Source organism: Peromyscus californicus, unplaced genomic scaffold, assembly GCF_007827085.1.
Source record: "Peromyscus californicus insignis strain IS unplaced genomic scaffold, ASM782708v3 Scaffold_6__1_contigs__length_162567912, whole genome shotgun sequence".
NCBI classification, from domain to species: Eukaryota; Metazoa; Chordata; class Mammalia; order Rodentia; family Cricetidae; genus Peromyscus; species Peromyscus californicus.
Genome location: NW_026294584.1, coordinates 113,108,476 through 113,128,735, shown reverse-complemented (window position 1 = coordinate 113,128,735; position 20,260 = coordinate 113,108,476). Strand labels below are relative to the sequence as shown.

The window sequence follows — 20,260 nt, the reverse complement described above, 5'->3', positions numbered from 1 at the left end:
GAGGGTCAGGAATTCAAGGCTAGCAGGGGCTACATGAGATCCTGTTTCAAAAAAAAAAACAATCAAAACCAAATAAACTAACTGAAAGCAAGCCTCTAGGTGATCAGAGATTGTTCATTGAAGAAAAGAGGAAGGGAAGAGAGAGAAAAGAGGGAAGGAAGGAATGAACGGGAAGAGAGAAGAGAAAAACCACAGGAATGGAAAGGAGGGGAAGAAAAAGGAGGTGAGGAAAAAAAAACAAAATTCTGTAGTTCACTATCTGGGGTAGAAAGATCCCCAACTAAAAGCAGTTAAGTCAAAACTGGGTCAAAATAACAGTCCTGGACTAAGAGAGGAAGAGACGAATGTTTATTTGGCTGGTCGGCATCTTTCCTGGGCTTTCTACAAAGAGCGTTCACCTGCTGGACAAGATTTCACTTCCACACACAAGGGAAGTGTGGCCCCAGAGAGTCATGGTCTGACCAGCGCAGGTGAGGACAAGGTGAGGCTGCTGCTGCCTTTGCTTCTGCCCTGGTCTGAACGGAGCGCACTGGCGCCTCTCACCACCAAAAGGAATATTCTCCCAAGTAAGTGATCGCTGTCAAATGTTATTGTTTTTCTCTGTGGATGGGCCCCATCTCTATCTCTGAATATCAATTGTGCAGTTAACACATGAAAACAGACTTTTATTCTTTGTTTGCGAGAGCACAAGAGGGCCTTGTGCCCTTGGAACAGTTATTTCTAGACCTCAGTTCCCTCAGGATAGCTCCCTCTCTAAGCATTCCTTCCACTTTTTTAAAGAAGTCGTTAACTTGAAACAAAGCATCTCAAAGAATCAAATGAGCAGGAAAAAAATGCCCATACTGCTAATCATTCACATTAACCTTAACTCTGGTGGGAAAAAGTTAAAATGGAGCAGGTTGCAGTTGTTCAGCTATTCGACTTAGACAACTGAACCCAAGAGGATGAAGGACGAGTGGTGGTCCCCACTATGACTGGGAGCCTGTTTGTGTTAGGCTACTTCTTGTGGATGAAATTTTAAAGTTCTCACATCAATGCAAACATCTCAATTGCATTGGTGCACCATTTTACAGACAAGGAAACTGAGGCAGAGAAGTCAAATGCCTCACTCAAGAGTGTATGTAACCCAACCCAAGGGCTCGGGTTACAGCTCAGCGTAGGACAACTTGAACAGCATGCATGAGGTCTGGGGTTTGACACCCAGCATGGCAAAAAAATAAAAGGCAGCCTACATTCAGAGTCTGTTTCTAACATCCCCATAAGGTGGTCTTTCTCCTTGCAGAGAGTTATGTCAGGGCAAGATACCCTCGAGGTGACACTGTGCCTGTTCTAGCCTGTGACACAGAAGAGAAGTGAATATGGCAATATGGCCACTGAATCCTGAGGGCAGCTTCAGGACACTATCCCCTGGCTGGGTATGAATTCACCACTTCCTGTGGAAGATTGCTCTCTGGCCACTTTACGCCTCAACTGTCCAGTTCCACTTACAGAGAGGCATGGTTACCTCTTCCAGGTCATGAGCTCAAGGATAGAAACCTTCCCTTTGCAGCTCCTGTACCTTGCCCAGGATGCATTATTGTTGAACTGAGAATTGAACCTAAGGCCTTATACATCCTAGGCAAGCGCTCTACCACTAGCTATGACCAGGTCCCCTGGATCCATGTAGATAGATGCTGTCAACTTTGGGAAAAGTTCTCAGGAACAAGACTCAGTGTCTGCTGTGGAATAATCCTTCTGTACACTGTGAATATGTATTACTCTCATTGGTTAATAAAGAAGCTGAATGGCCTATAGCAAGGCAGGATAAAGTTAGGCAGGACAACCAAACTGAGGATGCTGGGATGAAGAGGGGTGGAGTGGAGTAAGAGAGTTGTAGGCAGATGCAAAGAGAACAAGATGGGCACACCGTGCCGAGAAAGGGTACCAAGCCACGTGGCAAAGCATTGATAAGAAATATGAGTTAATTTAAGTGTAGAAGTTAGCTAGTAATACGACTGAGCTATCGACCAAGCATTTGTAATTAATATTGAGTCTATGTGTCTGTTATTTGGGAGCAGGTGGATGGGATGGGAAAATTCCACCTACAAGTGTCAATGCAGATAGAGAAGGCACTGTATGTGTTCTATTCTATAGAAGTGCATAGAGTCATAATTAACTGTCTTTAGAAGAACTGGCAAGTACAGTTTAGCTGGAAGCAAGCTGGGACCAGTGCTAATGTGCAATTCACTGTGAGGTGCACCATGATTATTAAGTAAAGTTTTTCTAACAAGGAGTTTGGCACCTTGTTGAGCCTTAAGGAACATCAGCTGACCAAACCAACACTATCAAAAGTATTTGATCTTGCAACTAACAAATTACAAGGAATAATTTAGACAATAGAGTTGAATGCAGCTTCTATTTCCAAAGCTAAATGCTAATTATACTTTATCAGGTAAGAAGGTAAATGAGTTAGGGATAATGAATAGCTCCCCCTTTCTTCCAGATGTGGAAACAAAGGACTGTAGGAAAGTATGCAAGCTCACAGAGTAAGAACACACTTGGGATTTGAACTCAGGTCTGGTTATACTTCTCCAGTTCCCAACCACTGTGTTTAACTGCTTCCTTCAAGAGCTGGTACATATCCTTTATTTGAGGTGTCCAAGAAGCAGGGTTTTCAACATTTTGTATGAATTTGAATAATACTCAAGAGGAAGTTGGTGCACTGAGTACTGGTTTGGATCCAATGACTTCAAAGGTTCCCATCATTGCAAAACTTATTTAAAAATTGATGATATTATGAAATAAGTCATTTCACAGTCCTTTTGAGTGTGCCCAGATATGTATTTATCTACCTGGAAAAAATGGCCAATTCCTCAGCAAAATCCTTTTGAGATGACCATGCCATTGAAGCTCCACTGTGAATATTGCCCACGTCTTTGAATCTATTTGTAAATTCCCTAGTGGAAGCTCCATGTAGTGTCTTGTTCATGTTCATCCCGGGATTCTGGCTACTGACAAAGTGTGCATCTAATCGGACCTAAGAGCGTGAGAGGTAAGGGTTCCACGGCAGTCAAAGGACATAGGGGGAGCTTGGCACAGGCACCTTGACCAGAATTGAAGATCTTCAAAAATCAGAGTGAGGGGCTGGAGAGTTGGCACAGTGGATGAAACACCTACCACCTACGCAGAACTATATGAGTTCCTAACACCCACATGAAAAGCCATGTGTGTGGCAATTAGCTTGAAATCCCAGCAGTTGATCAGGAGGCTGAGACAAAGGATCTCCAGGGCAAGCTGGCTAGCAAGTCCAATCAAATCAGTGAGCTCCAGGTTCAGTGAGAAACCCTGCCTCAGCAAATGAAGAAGCGAGAAACTGAGGGAGACACTCAGTGCCAACCTCGGGCCTCCATGTGTGCACACAAACCACATGTGTGTGTACCAGGGCACACGTGAACACACAGTTACACAGCCACACATACCACACACGCAAAAATAATTACAAACTGAGTTGACGTGGGTTGGAAAGAGACACTAGATCTTTAAGGAGAAGTTTTGAGATTGCAGGGGACATTCTCACTTCACAGGGAGCTCAAAGCCTCAAAGCCAACTTGGACAAGATCAAAAAGAAATTGCTACGTACTAAAAAACAAAAGAAAATTCAGTTAACTGAATTTTTGTGTTGCTAACTAAACAGGGGCTATCTTGTTCCTGGATGAGGGCATTTACTAATAGAAGTTAGCATCTTTTGAAACAATGTTTACTGTGTTCAAAAAAATTCACACAGTGCAAAAAGTCACCGTTTTTGAGCACACAGTCTGTGTTACACATATTCATATACTCCTTGAAATGGTAGTTTCCTCTTGAAAATCAGACTCCAGACCCACTCAATTACTGCATATACACCTATGTATACATGTGTACCCATACAAATACACACACGCACGCATGCATGCATGCACCCAGGGAGAGAGAGAACACCTGGGGATATGGATCAATGGCAGATCACTGGCATTGCATTTGTGAGACCCTACGTTCAATTCTCAGCACTGAAATAGAGAAATACAAAATAAACAGAAACAAGGAGAATTTTCACTCCTGGACCCAGAGCTTAATCAAAGTGCTCCTGATAAACTTGAGCAAGCTTCTTAACTTCTGAAGTCAAAATTTCCTACTCGTGAATATTTTCCCATTTTTATTACCACTAAAGTTCTCAAAAAGTCTGTGTGAAAATAAAATGAGTTGAGGAAAAGGATGTGGACAGAGAACAACCTTAAGATTTTCTTGGAAAGCAAAACAAAAAGGCCATCGATACCGTATTTGCCATTTGCAAGGCCGGATCCATCAAGCCCAAGATTTCTTCATTATAACTTGATTCCAGGCTGATGATATCATCAATTACATCATCCATCTGTAGAGAAAAGAGCCACAGAAGAGAGACAGGAATGAGAAACAGGTGCAAGGCCAACCCCAGAAGGACCTTTTTGGTAATTTCTTACCTAAAGCAACAGTGATCTTTAGTTAGTCTAAGAAGTAACTGTTCTTTCCCCCACCAAAATCAAAATATTACCTAAACCCACTGACACAAGTGGGTGATAGAAACTTCACTGAGAGCTAACGTTTCAGCCATTACTAGACATCAAGAGCTGGGCTTGGGCATTTCCTCGGAGTATATTTTTTACTTGGATAATCACCCTGAGGGGTAGGGGTCTCTAACAGGGCAGCTGTTGTCCAGGTGAGATAATAAGCAGCAGCCTGTTTAGGGTCCCACTGCAAGCAGAGCCAGGGTGTGATTTAACCTAAGTGTCCACCACTGTGTTGGACTGCTTGCCCTTTACACGAAAAGATGAGCCAGGAAACCCCCCTTACCCGAAGGCCACCACTTCCCTCTTCCTTTCCCACAGCCTTCTAGGAGAAGGAAAATACAACGGGTTCTCAGCCCCTGCTTTCCACAGCCCCCCCCCCCCCCCCCCCCCCCCCGGCCACTGGCTGGCCCTGCAAGGATTGTAGAGTGATTTGTAAAGCAAGCACCTCTTGGTACAGCTGCCAGTGAGCCTGGTGCTCCCGGAGGAGAGCACCAGGACGAGGTTATCATTACAGTCGTGGAGCTGACATTCCCACTAGATCAATTTTATTGCTGAAGTACCAAAACATCAGTGAGCATCATAAACAACAGTGATTACATGTGCATTGCAGCAGTGGCGGAGTCTGTGGAAACATTTCCTTGTAAACACCTTCTGTGTGGTAGCTGGCTGATGTCTGTGTGCCTGGGTCTGAACAGGGCTGCACGGTTCACAGTGAAATCTAAGACCGGCCGGGGCATGCCTGTGTTCCTGCGCTCACTCCTCTCATTAAAGAGGTGAGGCTCCAGCATCATGAGGCTTGCGTTCAAATTTTCTTGTCCCCTCTTCCTGAATAAAGGGCAAAGCCTCCAGAAGTCTGCACAAGTCTCAGGGTGCCAATCTACCAAATGGGGACAATAATGTATACTGTCTCACTGGGGACTGATGAGATTTCAGGAATGCAGGAAACATCTAAAGATGTCTTACAAAGTAATTTCGCTGAAGAATGACCGATAGTCAAATCGGAATAGATGCCAGCATACAGTGTGTTAGTTTCCATTCTAGGCATACCAACTTTATTTACTTGTAATAGATGGCATTAGGACTAAGTTGGTGAATAGGAAAATAGGTTGAGGACTTATACACAACTTTTCTTTATACATTTTGACTTTAGTTTTAGGAAGGAAAATTAGTGTCCTTAATGTATCATTAAAACATTCTATGCTCTATTACATGTAAAAAAGCAAAAAATATTTTGTGGCTTACATTATATTTTCTCTTGTATATCTGAATAAGCACATAAATACATAAATAAATGGTGCCATTTATTCACTAAATAGAATTTACATAATGAGCTTCAATTGCTTGGGGAAGTGCTAATTAGCTATTACTAACTTAATAAAGCTTCATAATATATGGAGCAGGAGGTTCCATTCATAAAAGCAACAAAGAGATCGACACAGCTTGGTTTCAAGAATATGTTTCAGAAGCCGGTATAATGCAACACAACAATGTGCTGGTAACTTATGCAAATTAACTAAATCACCGTGCATTTTATTCACAACAATCGGTGTATTTTACCCTCTCCTTATGACTGCAGGCAACTTAAGAGGCACACACATTTAATCTTCTTAGTTGTTACTTGGTCATTCATGAGCTACTATGAAGAAAATGGGTCTGTTCATAGCTTTTTCTATTTAAAAAAAAATCAATGAGAGGAAAAGAGGCCCTGAAGTCATCATGAGGTGTGATCATTCACAAATATAGATTCTCATTATGAAGTGTTACATCCTCAGCCTGCAGAGTCATTCAGTACCTGCATGCACGACGCTCGAGAGTGCGCGTTCATACCTGGGCACTCGCTCTCTGCCCTGCTCTGCTCTTCAAACTTATAAAAGGCCTGCAGAAACACAAGCAAAGACAGCCCATGACGAGGGTTTGCAAATGCCTTTTCAACAACACATTCACAGGAGGTTAGTGGCATGGCGACGACATGGACAGGGCTTTCAAACAAGTAGATTCTTCCCCAGGAACAGAACGATGGATGGGAACTTGGGTCAAAGCACATGACAGATATGGGTGGATAAAACGTGTTTGGCTTGGGCAGAGGAAAAGACTTCTTAGTCCCTCCAGAAACTCAAATCAACCAAACGTTACATAATAGTCACTTTTGAACTCACATAAACACTTAAATGTATAATAAAACTCTACTAAAATGAGACATACTCTTGTAATTTAGAAATAACAGGCACCCAATCACAGCAGTGCCCCCCTGGTATTTTTATGCTCCAAATTTTGATGCAAAAATTAGCTTGAGGGTTTGAGTCTTGTCTCCAACCCAGTCTTTACCAAGACGGATTTACTCGGCAACAATTCCTTACAGGATTACCTGGATGTTGCAATAAGCCTTGCTTTTCCTCAGGTGCCATACTGTTTAAATCCACCCATACATGTTCCATGTTTTTTCTTTCTCCAACTCCGTGAAAAATAAAAATAATACCCCAGACATTCACAGCAGGCAGAACTTCTGAGCCTCCTGCCCCACACCTTTTCTATTTTTGCTTTCCCTTTCCACCTCCCCTTCTCCTCTCTGCATTTTCACTGCTTCACAAGTCGGAAGGCATAGAAAGGACGAGAACACTCATCTAAGGAAGGAGATGGGAGTTAAGGAAGCATCGGCTCCTCACCTCCACGTTCTGCTTAGAGCCAGCCAGGTCTCCTGCCGTGTACAGTAAACCCAGTAACCTAGTGCTAGTGACAGGAGGCTGGAATGTAAATGGCCACACCAGTAAATATGGGACAGAGGCCAGTGACTATGACCAGGTGGACAAAAGACAGTCCATCGCTAAAGGGGAGAGGAATACCCCAGAGACAGTTAATGGAGCGTAAGAAACAGAGGAGAAGAGGAGACGTGAATTACCTCTTTTTCACAGTTGGAGTTAAGAGTGAGCATAGCCATGGGGCTGTTGGGTGCGCTGCTCCCCGGCACTGGTGGCATGGCATGGTCGCCAGGCTGGTTTGGACATGGCGAGCTCAGGACTTGGCTGGCATGTTTATTTGCTAAAGTGGTAGAAAGGTACTGCTTTACCTGGTGCCTCTGGGCTTGCTGTATGTGGTACTTGGTGGGGTTTTCCAGGTGGGTCTGCACCTGAGCATGGCCATGAAGGGAAGAGAAGATAGCAGTGTTATCCTGGGGTTGCAAACAGCTCTTTCTGTAGCACATACACCGTGAGGCTGACCAGTCCACTAACAGAACAGATTGTCAATCTCTTGTAAGATACCGGGCACTGTGCTAAAGGATTTTGAAAGGACTGAAGTTAAGAATCTACCTTACAGGATTTAGAACTCTTAGGAGATGATAACTATCCTGATTGACTTCCATAATTAACAGTACATCTCCTTCAATCCTAGTGCCCTTCTTGTCATGGCTAATTGTTAAAATTTCAAAGTATCTATGAGTCAAGAATCTCCCCCAACACACCAGAAAGGATTTAGTAAAAATCAAAATAACAAGCTTGAAAATGCACAATTCAGTTTATCTCACTTTCCTTGGCAAATAGAACAGCTTTCTGTTAAAACACATGTGCATGCATGTACCCCCCATACACACAAGCACACACACCCCCAACCCCCCAAAAAACTACACGCGCACACACACACACACACACACACACACACACACACACACACACACACATACACACACACACACAAAAACCACACACATACACTCACAGGCACACACACACACACACACACACACCAACCCCCCCTACAACCACACACAAAAAAAACCCATACATATACACTCACAGATACACAGACACACATACATACACACACAAACACACACAGAAGCCTTTAACTGTGAAATGGTTATAGAAGATAATCGGAAACATTGCCTTGTTTAAATCAAGGAGTTATAGGTTAATTCCTTTTATACAAGAATACAATTATTCAGGATTCTAATCATGAACGGGCTCATGGAAAAAGCAGTCCCACCTGAAACAACTACCTTCAAATACATAACACTTGCATGTACGTGTCTTTAAAGGCATGACTAGTTGTGAGCCAACAAGGTATCTATTGTCCTCTTCCACAGACATCAACAGGGAGTTAGAAATGCTTTTTTTTTTTTAAATAAACAAAATCAGTGACATTCCATTTAAAGTTACTTTTCACTGACAAACACAATTTAATCTTATACACTCTCCACAAGAGCTGGTGGAGAGAATGTGGCCACCTGCTAGGGAAACAAATCCAACGGTGATTCCCTGTGTCTAAAACTATACTAAATTACTTCTTAGGGCATCAGAAAAGAAACAGCATTAAAGAAGCAGATTGGTTCTTACTGCAAATAGGGTAAAAAGTGAAATAACATTAAAGAGACGAATTAGCCATTTATACCCTTGCCCTTCAGGCTCCGGGGGTGGATAAGAACGAAAGCTCACCTGGTAGTGACTGTACTCTAGCATTTCCAGCATAGCAACGTCTCAGGCGGCCCCACACCAAGGAGACAGGCCAGACTACTTTTTTCTCCTCCCTCTGCTTTCTGTAATTCCCATTCGAAGAGCGACTGGCCTAGAGAAGGCACCATAAACAAGGCATCCCGAGCCACGGCCGGAAACATTATCACAGCAGCACAGCTTATAATAACCCAAGCTAATTAGTTATGCGTGTAAAAAAAAAAAAAGCTGTTCTCTCAGTTCTCTCACAGGGGACTTTTTTTTTTTTTAATTCCTACTAGTTTGGGCTTAAATATTGATATCAGTTTTCCCCCTGGCTTGACGTCATGCTTTTTTTCATAGATATAAAAGAATCTTTTTAAAGGATGAGCTATCAAAGTCAAGCTTACTGTCAGATCAAGGCCGATTCACCATTCATCTTTCGTTCCAGTAGTATTAATGGACAATGGTGTTTCTCTTTCAGCAATAGGTTAAGAGCTGGATGCCCCCTTCAGAGCAGACATTGCCTAAAAGCTACCGTCACACATGAGACTTCCCTAACGGCCAAATAATGACGCCGTGTATGACAGCCAGGAGGTGGGCTTTTAGCATGGAAGACACTCTCCAACTCTGGCTTTATCTTGCACCCCGGTCTCAATGGACAGCTTATTTTGAACTAGGTAGATGTGAAACCTGCCTCCTGACCTCCAGGCAGCAAGCAGGGGAGCTATTCTGTGCAACAGAGAGAGAGAGAGAGAGAGAGAGAGAGAGAGAGAGAATGAGACAGACAGACAAAGACAGAGACTTGGGTTTATACTCACATAGAAAGAAAACAAACAAACAAAAACCGCCTTTGTCAGCTAACCCTCAAACTAGGAAGCATGGAGATTCTTACCGGAAACTGTGATACAACCCATGGAGCAAGAAGAGAATAAATCATCATGACCCATAGTTGATGCATTTTTGGTCTTTCCATCTGTCCATTCCATTATCTACTGTTATTATATGCTAAACATGTAAATCATAGGACATTCACCATGAGCAATCAGAATAGAGATATGATTTCTATGAAACAATTTACTCTCCAGGGTGAAGCAAAAGGAGAAAAGAGACAGATCTATATTTAGAAATTGGGGTAAATGCTGCTTACTGTTGAAATGGGGTGATAGTATTTTAAACATAAATATTTGCAATCCTTTCCATTTATTCCAAACGCTGTGGCCACAGAAGTACTTTTGGCTGACCATCTCGAACCTGTCTGACGCTGCACGCTGAGGTTCACAGGCATTTCCAGTTTTGTAAAAGGGTCCAGACACGATAATGATGAGGACAATAGACGGTACCAAAATAAACACGAAATGAGGGCAGTGAGCGGAATGTGCTTATTTCACTACTCCCCTTAAAAAAGAGACTGGGCTGCACATTTAAAAATAAGCATTAATTCACTGGCAGAGCTGCTTTCTTTAATGAATCAGAATGTGATGCTTTAGTAAGGAAGGGACTCTCTAGCCGGCACTTCCAGGGGCCTTTACTACACTCAAGTTTGGAAGCAGAGTGAAATTTTCCTTTGCAACATTTCTATCAGTTCATTTGGATTTTCAAGTAAGTTAAGACGGCAGAGCTCGGGAGATGGCTCAGTGAGTCCAGTGTCTGCTGCTCAAGCGTGAGGAGCTGAGTTCAATCCCTAGAAGCCACATAAAATAGCAAGGTGCCACTTGTAAGCCCAACAGCACTGCAGGCGTGAAGGCAGACAGGTCCTGGGACTCACTGGCCAGCCAGGCTACCCAAATGGGCTGCAGTGAGAGTCCGGGCCTAGATAAAAATGGTGGATAGTGACTGAGGGAGGGCCTCAGGCACACACAGCAGGGGCTGAGGGAGCAGGAGAGACAGCCTGACAATGCGAAGCTGCAGACAGAGCACCAGCAGGTATTCCCAACCGAGACACCACACACAGGTGAAGGACACAGCTGTGGATAAGGTCATAGGGAACAGCGAGGTCTGAGGACACTGGAAGCCACTCACTTCTAAAAGAAGCAGAAACAGCAGATTTAGGCTGCAGCTGACCTGCTCTATGGGTACACCTATCTATACAGCTTAGTCACCCAAATTTTCAAGGGTGGCTAATGGTGTTAAATTTTTGAAGTGAAATATTTTAAATTAAAAACAAAAAATCAGTGTTCTCTCTTTCTTTCTTCCTTTCTTTCTTTCTTTTGTTTTTGTTTTTTTCAAGACAGGCTTTCTCTGTGTTGTTTTGGTTCCTGTCCTGGATCTCACTCTGTAGACCAGTCTGGCCTTGAACTCACAGAGATCTGCCTGGCTCTGCCTCCCGAGTGCTGGGATTAAAGGCGTGCGCCGCCACCACCCAGCTCAGTGTTCTATTCTTCATGTACCACAAGACAAAGTAGGTACATTGGGAGTGGACCAAGGCAGCAAACCACAGGGGTGTGTTTTCTGTCTCCGTGTCTCTGGACAGGATCTTACAGGCATGCCCTGGAGGATGGTTCGGTTCAGAGAAGTTGTTCTTCTGAGAAGTTAGTGCTCAAATCTCAGTGTTTCCTGGAAATTCCCTGAGAGGCTGGGTGCCTGATCACGTGGTGAGAAAAGGAGCCGAGGACCGGATATCCAGGCTCAGACTCTGACAGCACCAATGACTAAGCAAGCCCTTAACTTCTCCAGACCTTCGAGTCCTCATGTACAAATGTGGATGATAAGGGCTTATTACAACCTGTTTTCAGTGTCAGACAAAAGCCCATCAAATATCAGAAACAGCAGTCCCCAAAGCTTTTTGTCATGGGGGCCTTAAGCTCTTCCAAATTGCTGTGTTTCCATGAATTCTATCAATATTCACCAGCTTAGCATGAAAATGGGAAGCTTTTGAAAACAGAAGGTCACATGCTAGCATAGCAATGACGACTTCCTGAGATACTACATACTTCTATACCATTGGGAGGAGTGTGTGTGTGTGTGGGGGGGGGGGTTTCTTAGTATTAGTATAAAATTAGTTTTCATCTTGTGGAAACACTTTGAGGGTCCTGGAGAGTCCTGATCACACTGGGTTGCACGCCACTGTGAACAGATCTAACCTCTGTGTGTCCGGCTCTTCTCATCCTGCATCACTGATGTAGAACATGGTTACTCTAGCATCATCCCAGCTGGGTTGCACACCACTGTGAACAGGTCTAACCTCTGTGTACCCGGCTCTTCTCATCCTGAAGATGCTGGGGAAAGATCCTACTCTGTTCTCACTCCTTTATACCATCCTTAGGAGGCTCTATAGGCCTTAAAGTAAAAGCCCGAGTAAAGAAAATGTGGTGCAAAAATTGAGTGCTTCTGAGCATTTGAAGTCCAAATCACAAGGTAAGACTATGATATTCTAAACTTTTACCACAATACAGTATACACTGACATCATTTACATTTCATATTAGCTGTCCACATGAACATCCATGGGATCTCAATTGTCTTGGTTCTGGTTCCTCTCCTGCTGCCCTGTCTTCATTAAGATCCTGAACTGCTTGCAGAGCTGGAATGGATGCCTTCCTGACCATCACAGGGTAGCTCTGCCACTCCCTGGTGACACTGGCAGGCTATTTACCTTCATTCAGCCATGACTGGTCAATGCAAGATGGCGGCCACAGATACCACCATGCTAGCTAACTAAAGAACTCACTGGGGCACATACATCTCATCTGACCCATCATGGCTTCTCTTCCCCTCCCCCTTTGCTATTCTGAATTTGAACAAATCCACTGAAAATTCCCACAATCCTTTCAGTTTATAGTTGATTTTATTTTTGTTTGGAAAGGCAACAAAATATTAAGGTTTTGTTTTCTCAAGTTTGGGGAGGGAATTTATTCTTGTGTTCAGCAAATTATAAAGAGCTATCAGAAGGATTGTCATCCGGTCACTTGTTATTCATCACACCCTCTATTATCATTCTGCTCATACTGGTTTTTACATGGAAATTTATTAGGGTGGCCAATGTGCCACCCTTATATGCCTACGCAGTAACAAGGAAGGAGGCCATGGAAGTATACAGGTAGCTTTCTGTGTTTCTCTGTAGGCAGCTGGAATCAGAGCAATGGGGTATAACTGTATACACAAAGAATGAAGAACTTTTTTTCCCTAAAATTCTAATGTTATAATAAATAATATACAGCTTTTTTTTAAAAAAAAAAATCCTAGTAAGCCTGTTTTCCCTAGCTAAGGACCTATAAAACAATGTACCTATTATGAAGTAAGAGGGATGAATGCTTTGGTTTTAGGATAAACAGTATTTAGAAACCTCATAAAAATGTATTTTGGGACTGGAGAGATTGCTCAGTGGTTAAGAGCACTGGCTGCTCTTCTAGAGGACCTGGGGTCGATTCCCAGCACCCTCATGGCCACTCACAATCTTCCATAACTCCAGTCCCTGGGGATCCAATGCCCTCTTCAGCCTTCTCAGGCATTGCATGCACAGACATACATACAGGCAAAACACTCACAAATAAAAATAAGGGTTAAAATTTTAAGCATTATTATATTAACATTTTGATATATTCATTGCTTCAGTTGTTACATGAGTGTTATTAAATACCAATATATTTTAAAATATAGAAAAATGAAGTTGTGTGCATTCATTCACAAATGTCTCTCATGTGCTCAACAGTGTACCAAAATGTATTTTATAATCTATCCTGGAGTGAGTCAATTCAAATCACGTTTCATAAAGAAGCCACTTGAATGATACTACAACAGAGCCTTCAAGGTTTCTACATACACTTCTGTTTTTCAGTTGATGGAACAGGTTAGAAAGACAGGAAGGATAAAGGGAACGTGGAAAGTAGCATCCACTCTAGGATCTGGTTTATGTTTCTCGGTGGCTGAGTAAAGAGGTTAAGCAATGGAAGGCTGCATGTCCATGAGTACATGGGCAGCACAAATTGGACTTAATGACTTCAATAAGAAAATAAAAAGGGACACAAAGCTGGGTTGGCGGGAAGGGTGTGGTGTCCCTGGAGGAGTTAGGCGGTGAGTATGATCAAAATACGTTGGATGAATTCCTAAAGCACTAAGAAAATAAGCAGGAGGGAAAGAGTTTCAGCAGGCTGATAACATCAGTGCTGCTACGAAGATTGCAAGCAGAGACAATGATCCTCTTCTGAGAGGTCCTTCCAAGAGAGCTGGAACAGCTAAGAGCCACGCTTGAGGAAAAAAACATACGTGACTTTTGAGTTTGGCCTTATCAGCGATGACTCTCTCATCCCTAAAGCTGAACACCTCAGACACCACGTTAACAGTTCCATTATAGGAGAGATACTGCAAGAGAAACACGTAGCCCAGCTTATGTTTTCAACTCCATTTAAGAAGTTAGCTTAATCATTGAATCCAGTTGCAAATTATACCCTTTGGATGATGTAATTTCAATGGCTAAAATACCACAATACGGCTACTAAGATACACAACCGCCCCCCAACACACACACATGTGCTTTTAAATCCACAGCCCACGCTACCTCTTTGTAAACCCCTGTTTTGCTTCACAGCAACTCTTTCTGAAATTGATTTGGGGTAAGAAGTCAAGGTTCTGGTCTCCTCTGAGTAGAAAACCTTTGGGGAAACTCCCCAGGCTACAGCCAGCAATACTGGGCTGAGTCTCTTTTGCGCCTGGCAACACAAAGACCATTTCTGAATGAATACCCAAAACAACTCTTAAAGAGATCTGCTTTTGATAGTTTTAGCACCTTTGTTTAAAAGGTTGTTGCCATCGACAGATACTCATTTATCTGCCTGCCATACTAGATAACTAAATACAAGACTATGCACGTGCAGATCACTGAGGGACGCTGTTGAACGCAGAGTGTGAATCCATAGGGGTGGGGTAAAATATGTCTAAAAGCAATCTGTATTCCCAACAAGCTTCCAACAAACGCGGATATAGTTGGTGCAGGGAAAACACTACATCCTGATCTGATCATAAGACTTCAGTGTTTTCACTGAAACTCTTGCTTCCATCAAAAAGTTGTATGTCCTCTATTCATCCAACAAATAACTGCTTTTGTCCCAGCTAAGAACCAGAAAACTAAGCCTTCAGAAGTTATTTAAGAAAGGGACCCAGAGAGACTGTGAGGTTTAAATGCAGGTCTGAAGTTGGTAAGTACTGGCCTATCAGCAGAAGGAGCCACCCAGGCAAGGACAGAAGCCCCAGGTGTGAACAAGCCTTGCATGATGCAGCCACAGCAAGAAGGCTTAGTTCACATTCTTTATTTGGTGCCCAATTCACCACAATCAGTGGGCCTTCTCTCCTCCATCATGACTTCTGAGCCGGTTTTGCTGGTTTCTCATATTCCTCATCTTATCTACAAAGGCTCAAGCTTGATTGCTACTATCTACACTCAGCCCTAGTGATACAAGTCAGTCTTGTGATTATAAAGCCCCATCACAGACCCCTCTGACTACTGGACTCATCTCTACCTGTCTATAAAACTGTCTACACAGCAAACAGTCCACAGTTAGCATGCTCACCAAGTCAGCCCATCCATTTCAATAGTGGGGATGTTGAAACATATGAAACCTGCTACTGTTACTGCTACTGCTGCGGGTGGTGGTGGTGGTGGTGGTGGTGGTGGTGGTGGTGGTGGTGGTGTGTGTGTGTGTGTGTGTGTGTGTGTGTGTGTGTGTGTGTGTGTTGTACTAGGGCTGAACCTAGACCCTTTCTCATGCTAGACAAACATCACTGAGTTACACCTAGCCCTTTTCTGGTTTTGTTATAGACAGGATCTCAGTAAGCTGCTTTGGTTGTCCTTGAATTCACTCCATAGCCTGGTAAGCCTTGAACTTGGAGTCTTCCTGCTTCAGCTTCCTGAGCATCTGGGGTTACAGGCAAGTATGTGCCACTAAGACTTTATGGGAATTACTGTTTTTTATAGGTCAAAATAATCTTCATATTATAAACAACTTGATCAACTTTGATTACTTCCTTTCCCATGTATCATGTTCACAGCTCATGAACAGTTACTGTCCATCACTATTAGTTAAATCAAAATTTAACTAAGTTTTACCTTCCACTGGGACTAACCAAAGCCATCCTCATTTGCCATATGGATGACTAAAAGTATCTCTTGGCTCTTCTACCTGCTTCTGACTTTGACCTTGTACAATACATATTCAATGGACATCAAATTACCCGATCTCATCTGCTAAATCAAATGGGTGGAACTTTCAAATGAAAAAGAAGATAAATCGACACTAAAACATACTATTAGGTGTAAAATGTCCCCACAGACTCATGAATTTGAACACTCAGTCCCCAAATGATGGTGCTGCTTTGAGAGGTTCTGAAACTTTGAGGGAAGGGGGTCATCAGAGGTGGGCCTTGAGGGTTAGAGCCGAGCCCTACTCCTTACTGTAACCGTAGGCTCCATGGTAACCCATGAGGCAACAAGCCCGGCCTGCACAGAGCTATCCAGCTGCCATGTGTTCCACTCTAGGAAATGTGAGCTCAAATCAACCTCTTTCCTCCCACGTTGATTCAGCCAGGTATTTCATCACAAAGATGATAAAAATAATGAACACACATACACATGATCTTAAGTTTAAGACACCCATTGGAGCATAAACTAGCAGGTGTGGATGGATTCATGCCCACCCTATTGATTACCATCCACTCCTGAGAGTAAGTTTTACTGGACACACTTGTCCTCTCATTTATGAATCGTCTATCACTGTTCGTGACAACAGAGTTAAGTAACATATCTAGTGCTCCACAGAAGCTAAAATACTTACCATCTGGCCCTTTGCAAAATACTTGCTAATGATGAATTTCTGATAACAAAACAGTTGCTCACAGATATCTAACAAGAGACATGGGTTAGATTAATAATGAGGGAGTGACCTAGTTTAGGCATGAACTTTGGTACTGCAGTGGAGTCAGATAGCTCTTGGCTGTGGAGGCTTATCTGTGCATTGCTATACACTCAGCAGCATCTCTGGCCTCCCCCATTACATGCCAGGAGACTCACACCTTAACCCCAACCCTAGGTGACATAACCAGTGATGTCCCCAGGAATTGTCAGAAGCTTCCCCGGGAAGGAATACAGCTGTCCCCATGGAGAACCAGGGCACAGAGATGGGTATTATGCAGTCATCAAGGTCCATATTTTATAGACCTGTGGAAGGACAGGGTAAAGTTCTTAACCTAAGTGAAAACACAATGTCAATTTCAACATGTTTTTATACATATGTGTGGGCAAAATTAAAACTGTTGACGAACCACTGAGCAAGCTTTAAAGTATCAATCTCTGGGTTACAATTATAGATGAGTAATGTTTTATTTATATTTCTTATTTTCTGTAATACATAAGGCACTAATTTTGTTATTTAACAATGATGAGTCCCACAAAAATGAAAGCCTAGAGATCTGCTAAATAAAAAACAGATTCAGACGGAATTCTTTTTTTGAAACTTTTGCAAATGAAAAGCCAAGCCAGGAAACTGTTGTTCGGCAATGAAAACTGCCTTGTTTCCTTCTTTTTTTTTTTTCTTGAAATATTTGATCAGATTAAACTGACTCTGTTATTTATAAAATTTCTAGTCTCACATTCAAGCACAGTTTACGTTTGTCTAATACTTGACACATTTTTCTGGTTTTGAAAAGGGCTGTGATTACGTGGTTCAATGGTGCCCTTATAATGGCCCATTGTGAAGACCAGCCAGCCTCCCCCTCCTTGGAGGAGTCACCGGGGCAGCTTCCCACGTGCCCCAACTTCTCTGTGTGCTCCAGTTTAGCACTGCCTCTGCATGGCAGACGTATTTCTGTCTTAATATTTTCTCTCAAACGAGCCCATTGTTCACAGTTTATCGGGTATTAGGACCGATTATAACCAGGCAGTCGAGCTCTGCCTCATAAGGACCCGCGCACTTAAAAAGCTGGCAGGAGTCAAGTTTGTCACAGAGGAAAACATTGCCTTGGGCCTAAGGAAAAGGTCAGCCAGCAAGCCCCCATCAGACATGAGAGCTGAATGCTTAAAGGTCAAGTCCACGTGAGCTAAAATCTGGCAAAGAGAGGCCGCAATGTAATGACACCAGCTTCAGGGTCCCTGTCATGAGACTCGGGGGTCTGTCTCCAGCGAGACCGAAAACCTGCTTTATATATTTTATATGGTAGTAAAACTTCATAAACAGCAGCAGCAGCCCCGGAGTGCCACCTGATGGTGCCAGGCACTGTGCCAGAGTCACCCCACCTAACTCACCTATTCACACCACTGAGGGATGGCCCCGTTGCATAGCAGTGGGAACCTCAGCTAAACAGCCTACCCTACAGAAACCATATTCAAACCGGGGGAGCAAGGGTGGACACAGAGGCCTTAAACCAAAAAGAACTGAGTGCCTCAGGCAGTGACAACTGTCACTCAAATACACACACACACACACACACACACACACACACACACACACTAAAGTAAAGGCTTGTGTGGGTGTGAGGTGACATTCTGGCTTAGAACCTGAAGGATGAGAAGCAGTGGGCTCTGGTGAGGCCCCCAAAGCAGTATCTAGAGTGTACAGTGGGAGGCAGCTACGCTCTGTGGAGGAAAGGTAATAAAAGCAGTAGTCACAAGGACAGTGGGGCTCAAAGGGACCAAGTCAGCGCTGCCCTAAGAGCTGGTCAGGGCAGATCGTGTCCAGGTCTGCGGCCCTGGAGGAACTGGGCACTTCTCTCCTACCGTTTACAAGACTCCTCTGGAAGGATTTTAACAGACACGTGAGCCTACCTGATGGCATTTGTTTTGGTTTGGGTGTTTGATACAAGTGTTCACTCTGTAGCCCAAGCTGGCCTCCAACTCATTATGAAGTTCAGGTTAGCCTTCAACTTGAAATGATCCTCCTGCCTCAGCCTCTTAAACATTATGATCACAGACATACTCTACCACTCCAGGGATAACCTTTTAAAAGCTCACTCAGGTGTTTGTGACAACAGGAAAAATGGACTCAGGGTGGCCATGCACCAGTTACCCGGGAGATTGTCGTGTTAAGACAGCTGGCTGTGAAATACATGTGGCTACAGCTTATCCTTGTTTCCTTCTGACTTGTAGCAAATCTAGTTTGAAAACGCCATCCGTACTCAATCAAGACCTTTTGGGTGCAAATAACTGAAATGTCTCATAACACTATACTACATGCTTCCCTGTTTAGGATACACAGCTAAGGCCCAATTGAAAGTGCATGATGGAGAGAGGCCATTTACAGTGTTAAATGTGAGGCTAGGTTTCGTAGAGATCTGAGTTCAAATTGTGGGCAGATAGCTTATAAGGTCTGGACCTCTGGTTTCTACGTGAACATGAATGGCAGACCCTACCTACTCAATAGACACAACTGTCATTGTTAGAGACGGCACACGTGCAAAGTATCTGGCACACAGCAAACACTCCAGGAGGAAATGAAAGTCTCTATTACTGTTTGTCTCGGGAGTTTTGCCTTGGTGTCTACACAGATGAGTCCACATATGGACCCCACTACAAGAAAATAAAAACTCCCGTAAGGAGAGATGGAGTCAAGACAGGAGAGGGCTGCATTCAACATCTTACAGGCATCATTTTCTCTGTATCTAACTCAAACACCACAAGAGAGGAAGGAGGGGTGAGATTGATGGGGCAAGAAGCTAGAGTCCACAGGATGCTCAAAGGGGAAGCGTCACCACACAGAAGCCTCTTGGGAAGTCTCTCTCCTCCATTTCTCAGTGAGCAGCCTTAGTCACTAGGGTTGAACTGGGCTTAAAGGAAACTAAACAACCATGAAAAGTGCATGCAAACTTTTAACTTGGTTTTTTTTTCTCAGGTGAGGCCTAACATGGGAAAATATTGAAAGAATGAGTAGGGTCTGACTCTGATGAAGCAGGGCTATGACAACTTACAGGGTCCCTTATACTACTCTGGGTGCTGCTAAGTCTTCTGCATCAGTAGATACTTATACTTCTGCACGGTATATGTATGTCTATGTGTTAGACAATTTCTTCTTGTTCATTTTCTGTTTTCTTGTTCCACGAAATGTCAACATGTATACTTAGTAGACACAGTCCATCCATTGCCCTGACATAAACATAAAAATATCTGCATGCAGCTTGCTATTACACACCTCAGCCTACATGCTTCTAAAAGAGCGTGGCCACAGGGGCCTAACTGCTCCGGGTTTGGTGACATCCCTGTAACTCCTCTGTCCTGATGAAACTCTGAGTGTCTGTTACAGAGGCATCTCATTAATAAATGAAATCAGTGGGGTTTGCCCCTAATGACCTTGCTGAT

At 43.3% G+C, this 20,260-nt stretch overlaps 1 protein-coding gene across 14 annotated transcripts in view; it reads right to left on the bottom strand.

Annotated features, from left to right (window-relative positions):
• Positions 1-20,260, bottom strand: part of Mitf (melanocyte inducing transcription factor) — a 219,804-nt gene that overhangs the window by 19,499 nt on the left and 180,045 nt on the right. For 6 of the 14 annotated variants that reach the window (XM_052719952.1, XM_052719954.1, XM_052719953.1 and 3 more), the window contains exons 3-5: positions 7,459-7,686; positions 6,355-6,438; positions 4,292-4,387 (exon numbers count right to left, since the gene is read on the bottom strand). In XM_052719952.1, coding sequence (XP_052575912.1) covers positions 4,292-4,387; positions 6,355-6,438; positions 7,459-7,686 — 408 coding nt within the window. Of the gene's footprint in view, positions 1-4,291; positions 4,388-6,354; positions 6,439-7,458; positions 7,687-8,989; positions 15,557-20,260 lie in introns of those variants that run through there. The other 8 variants (XM_052719959.1, XM_052719960.1, XM_052719961.1 and 5 more) reach the window with 4 other exon arrangements.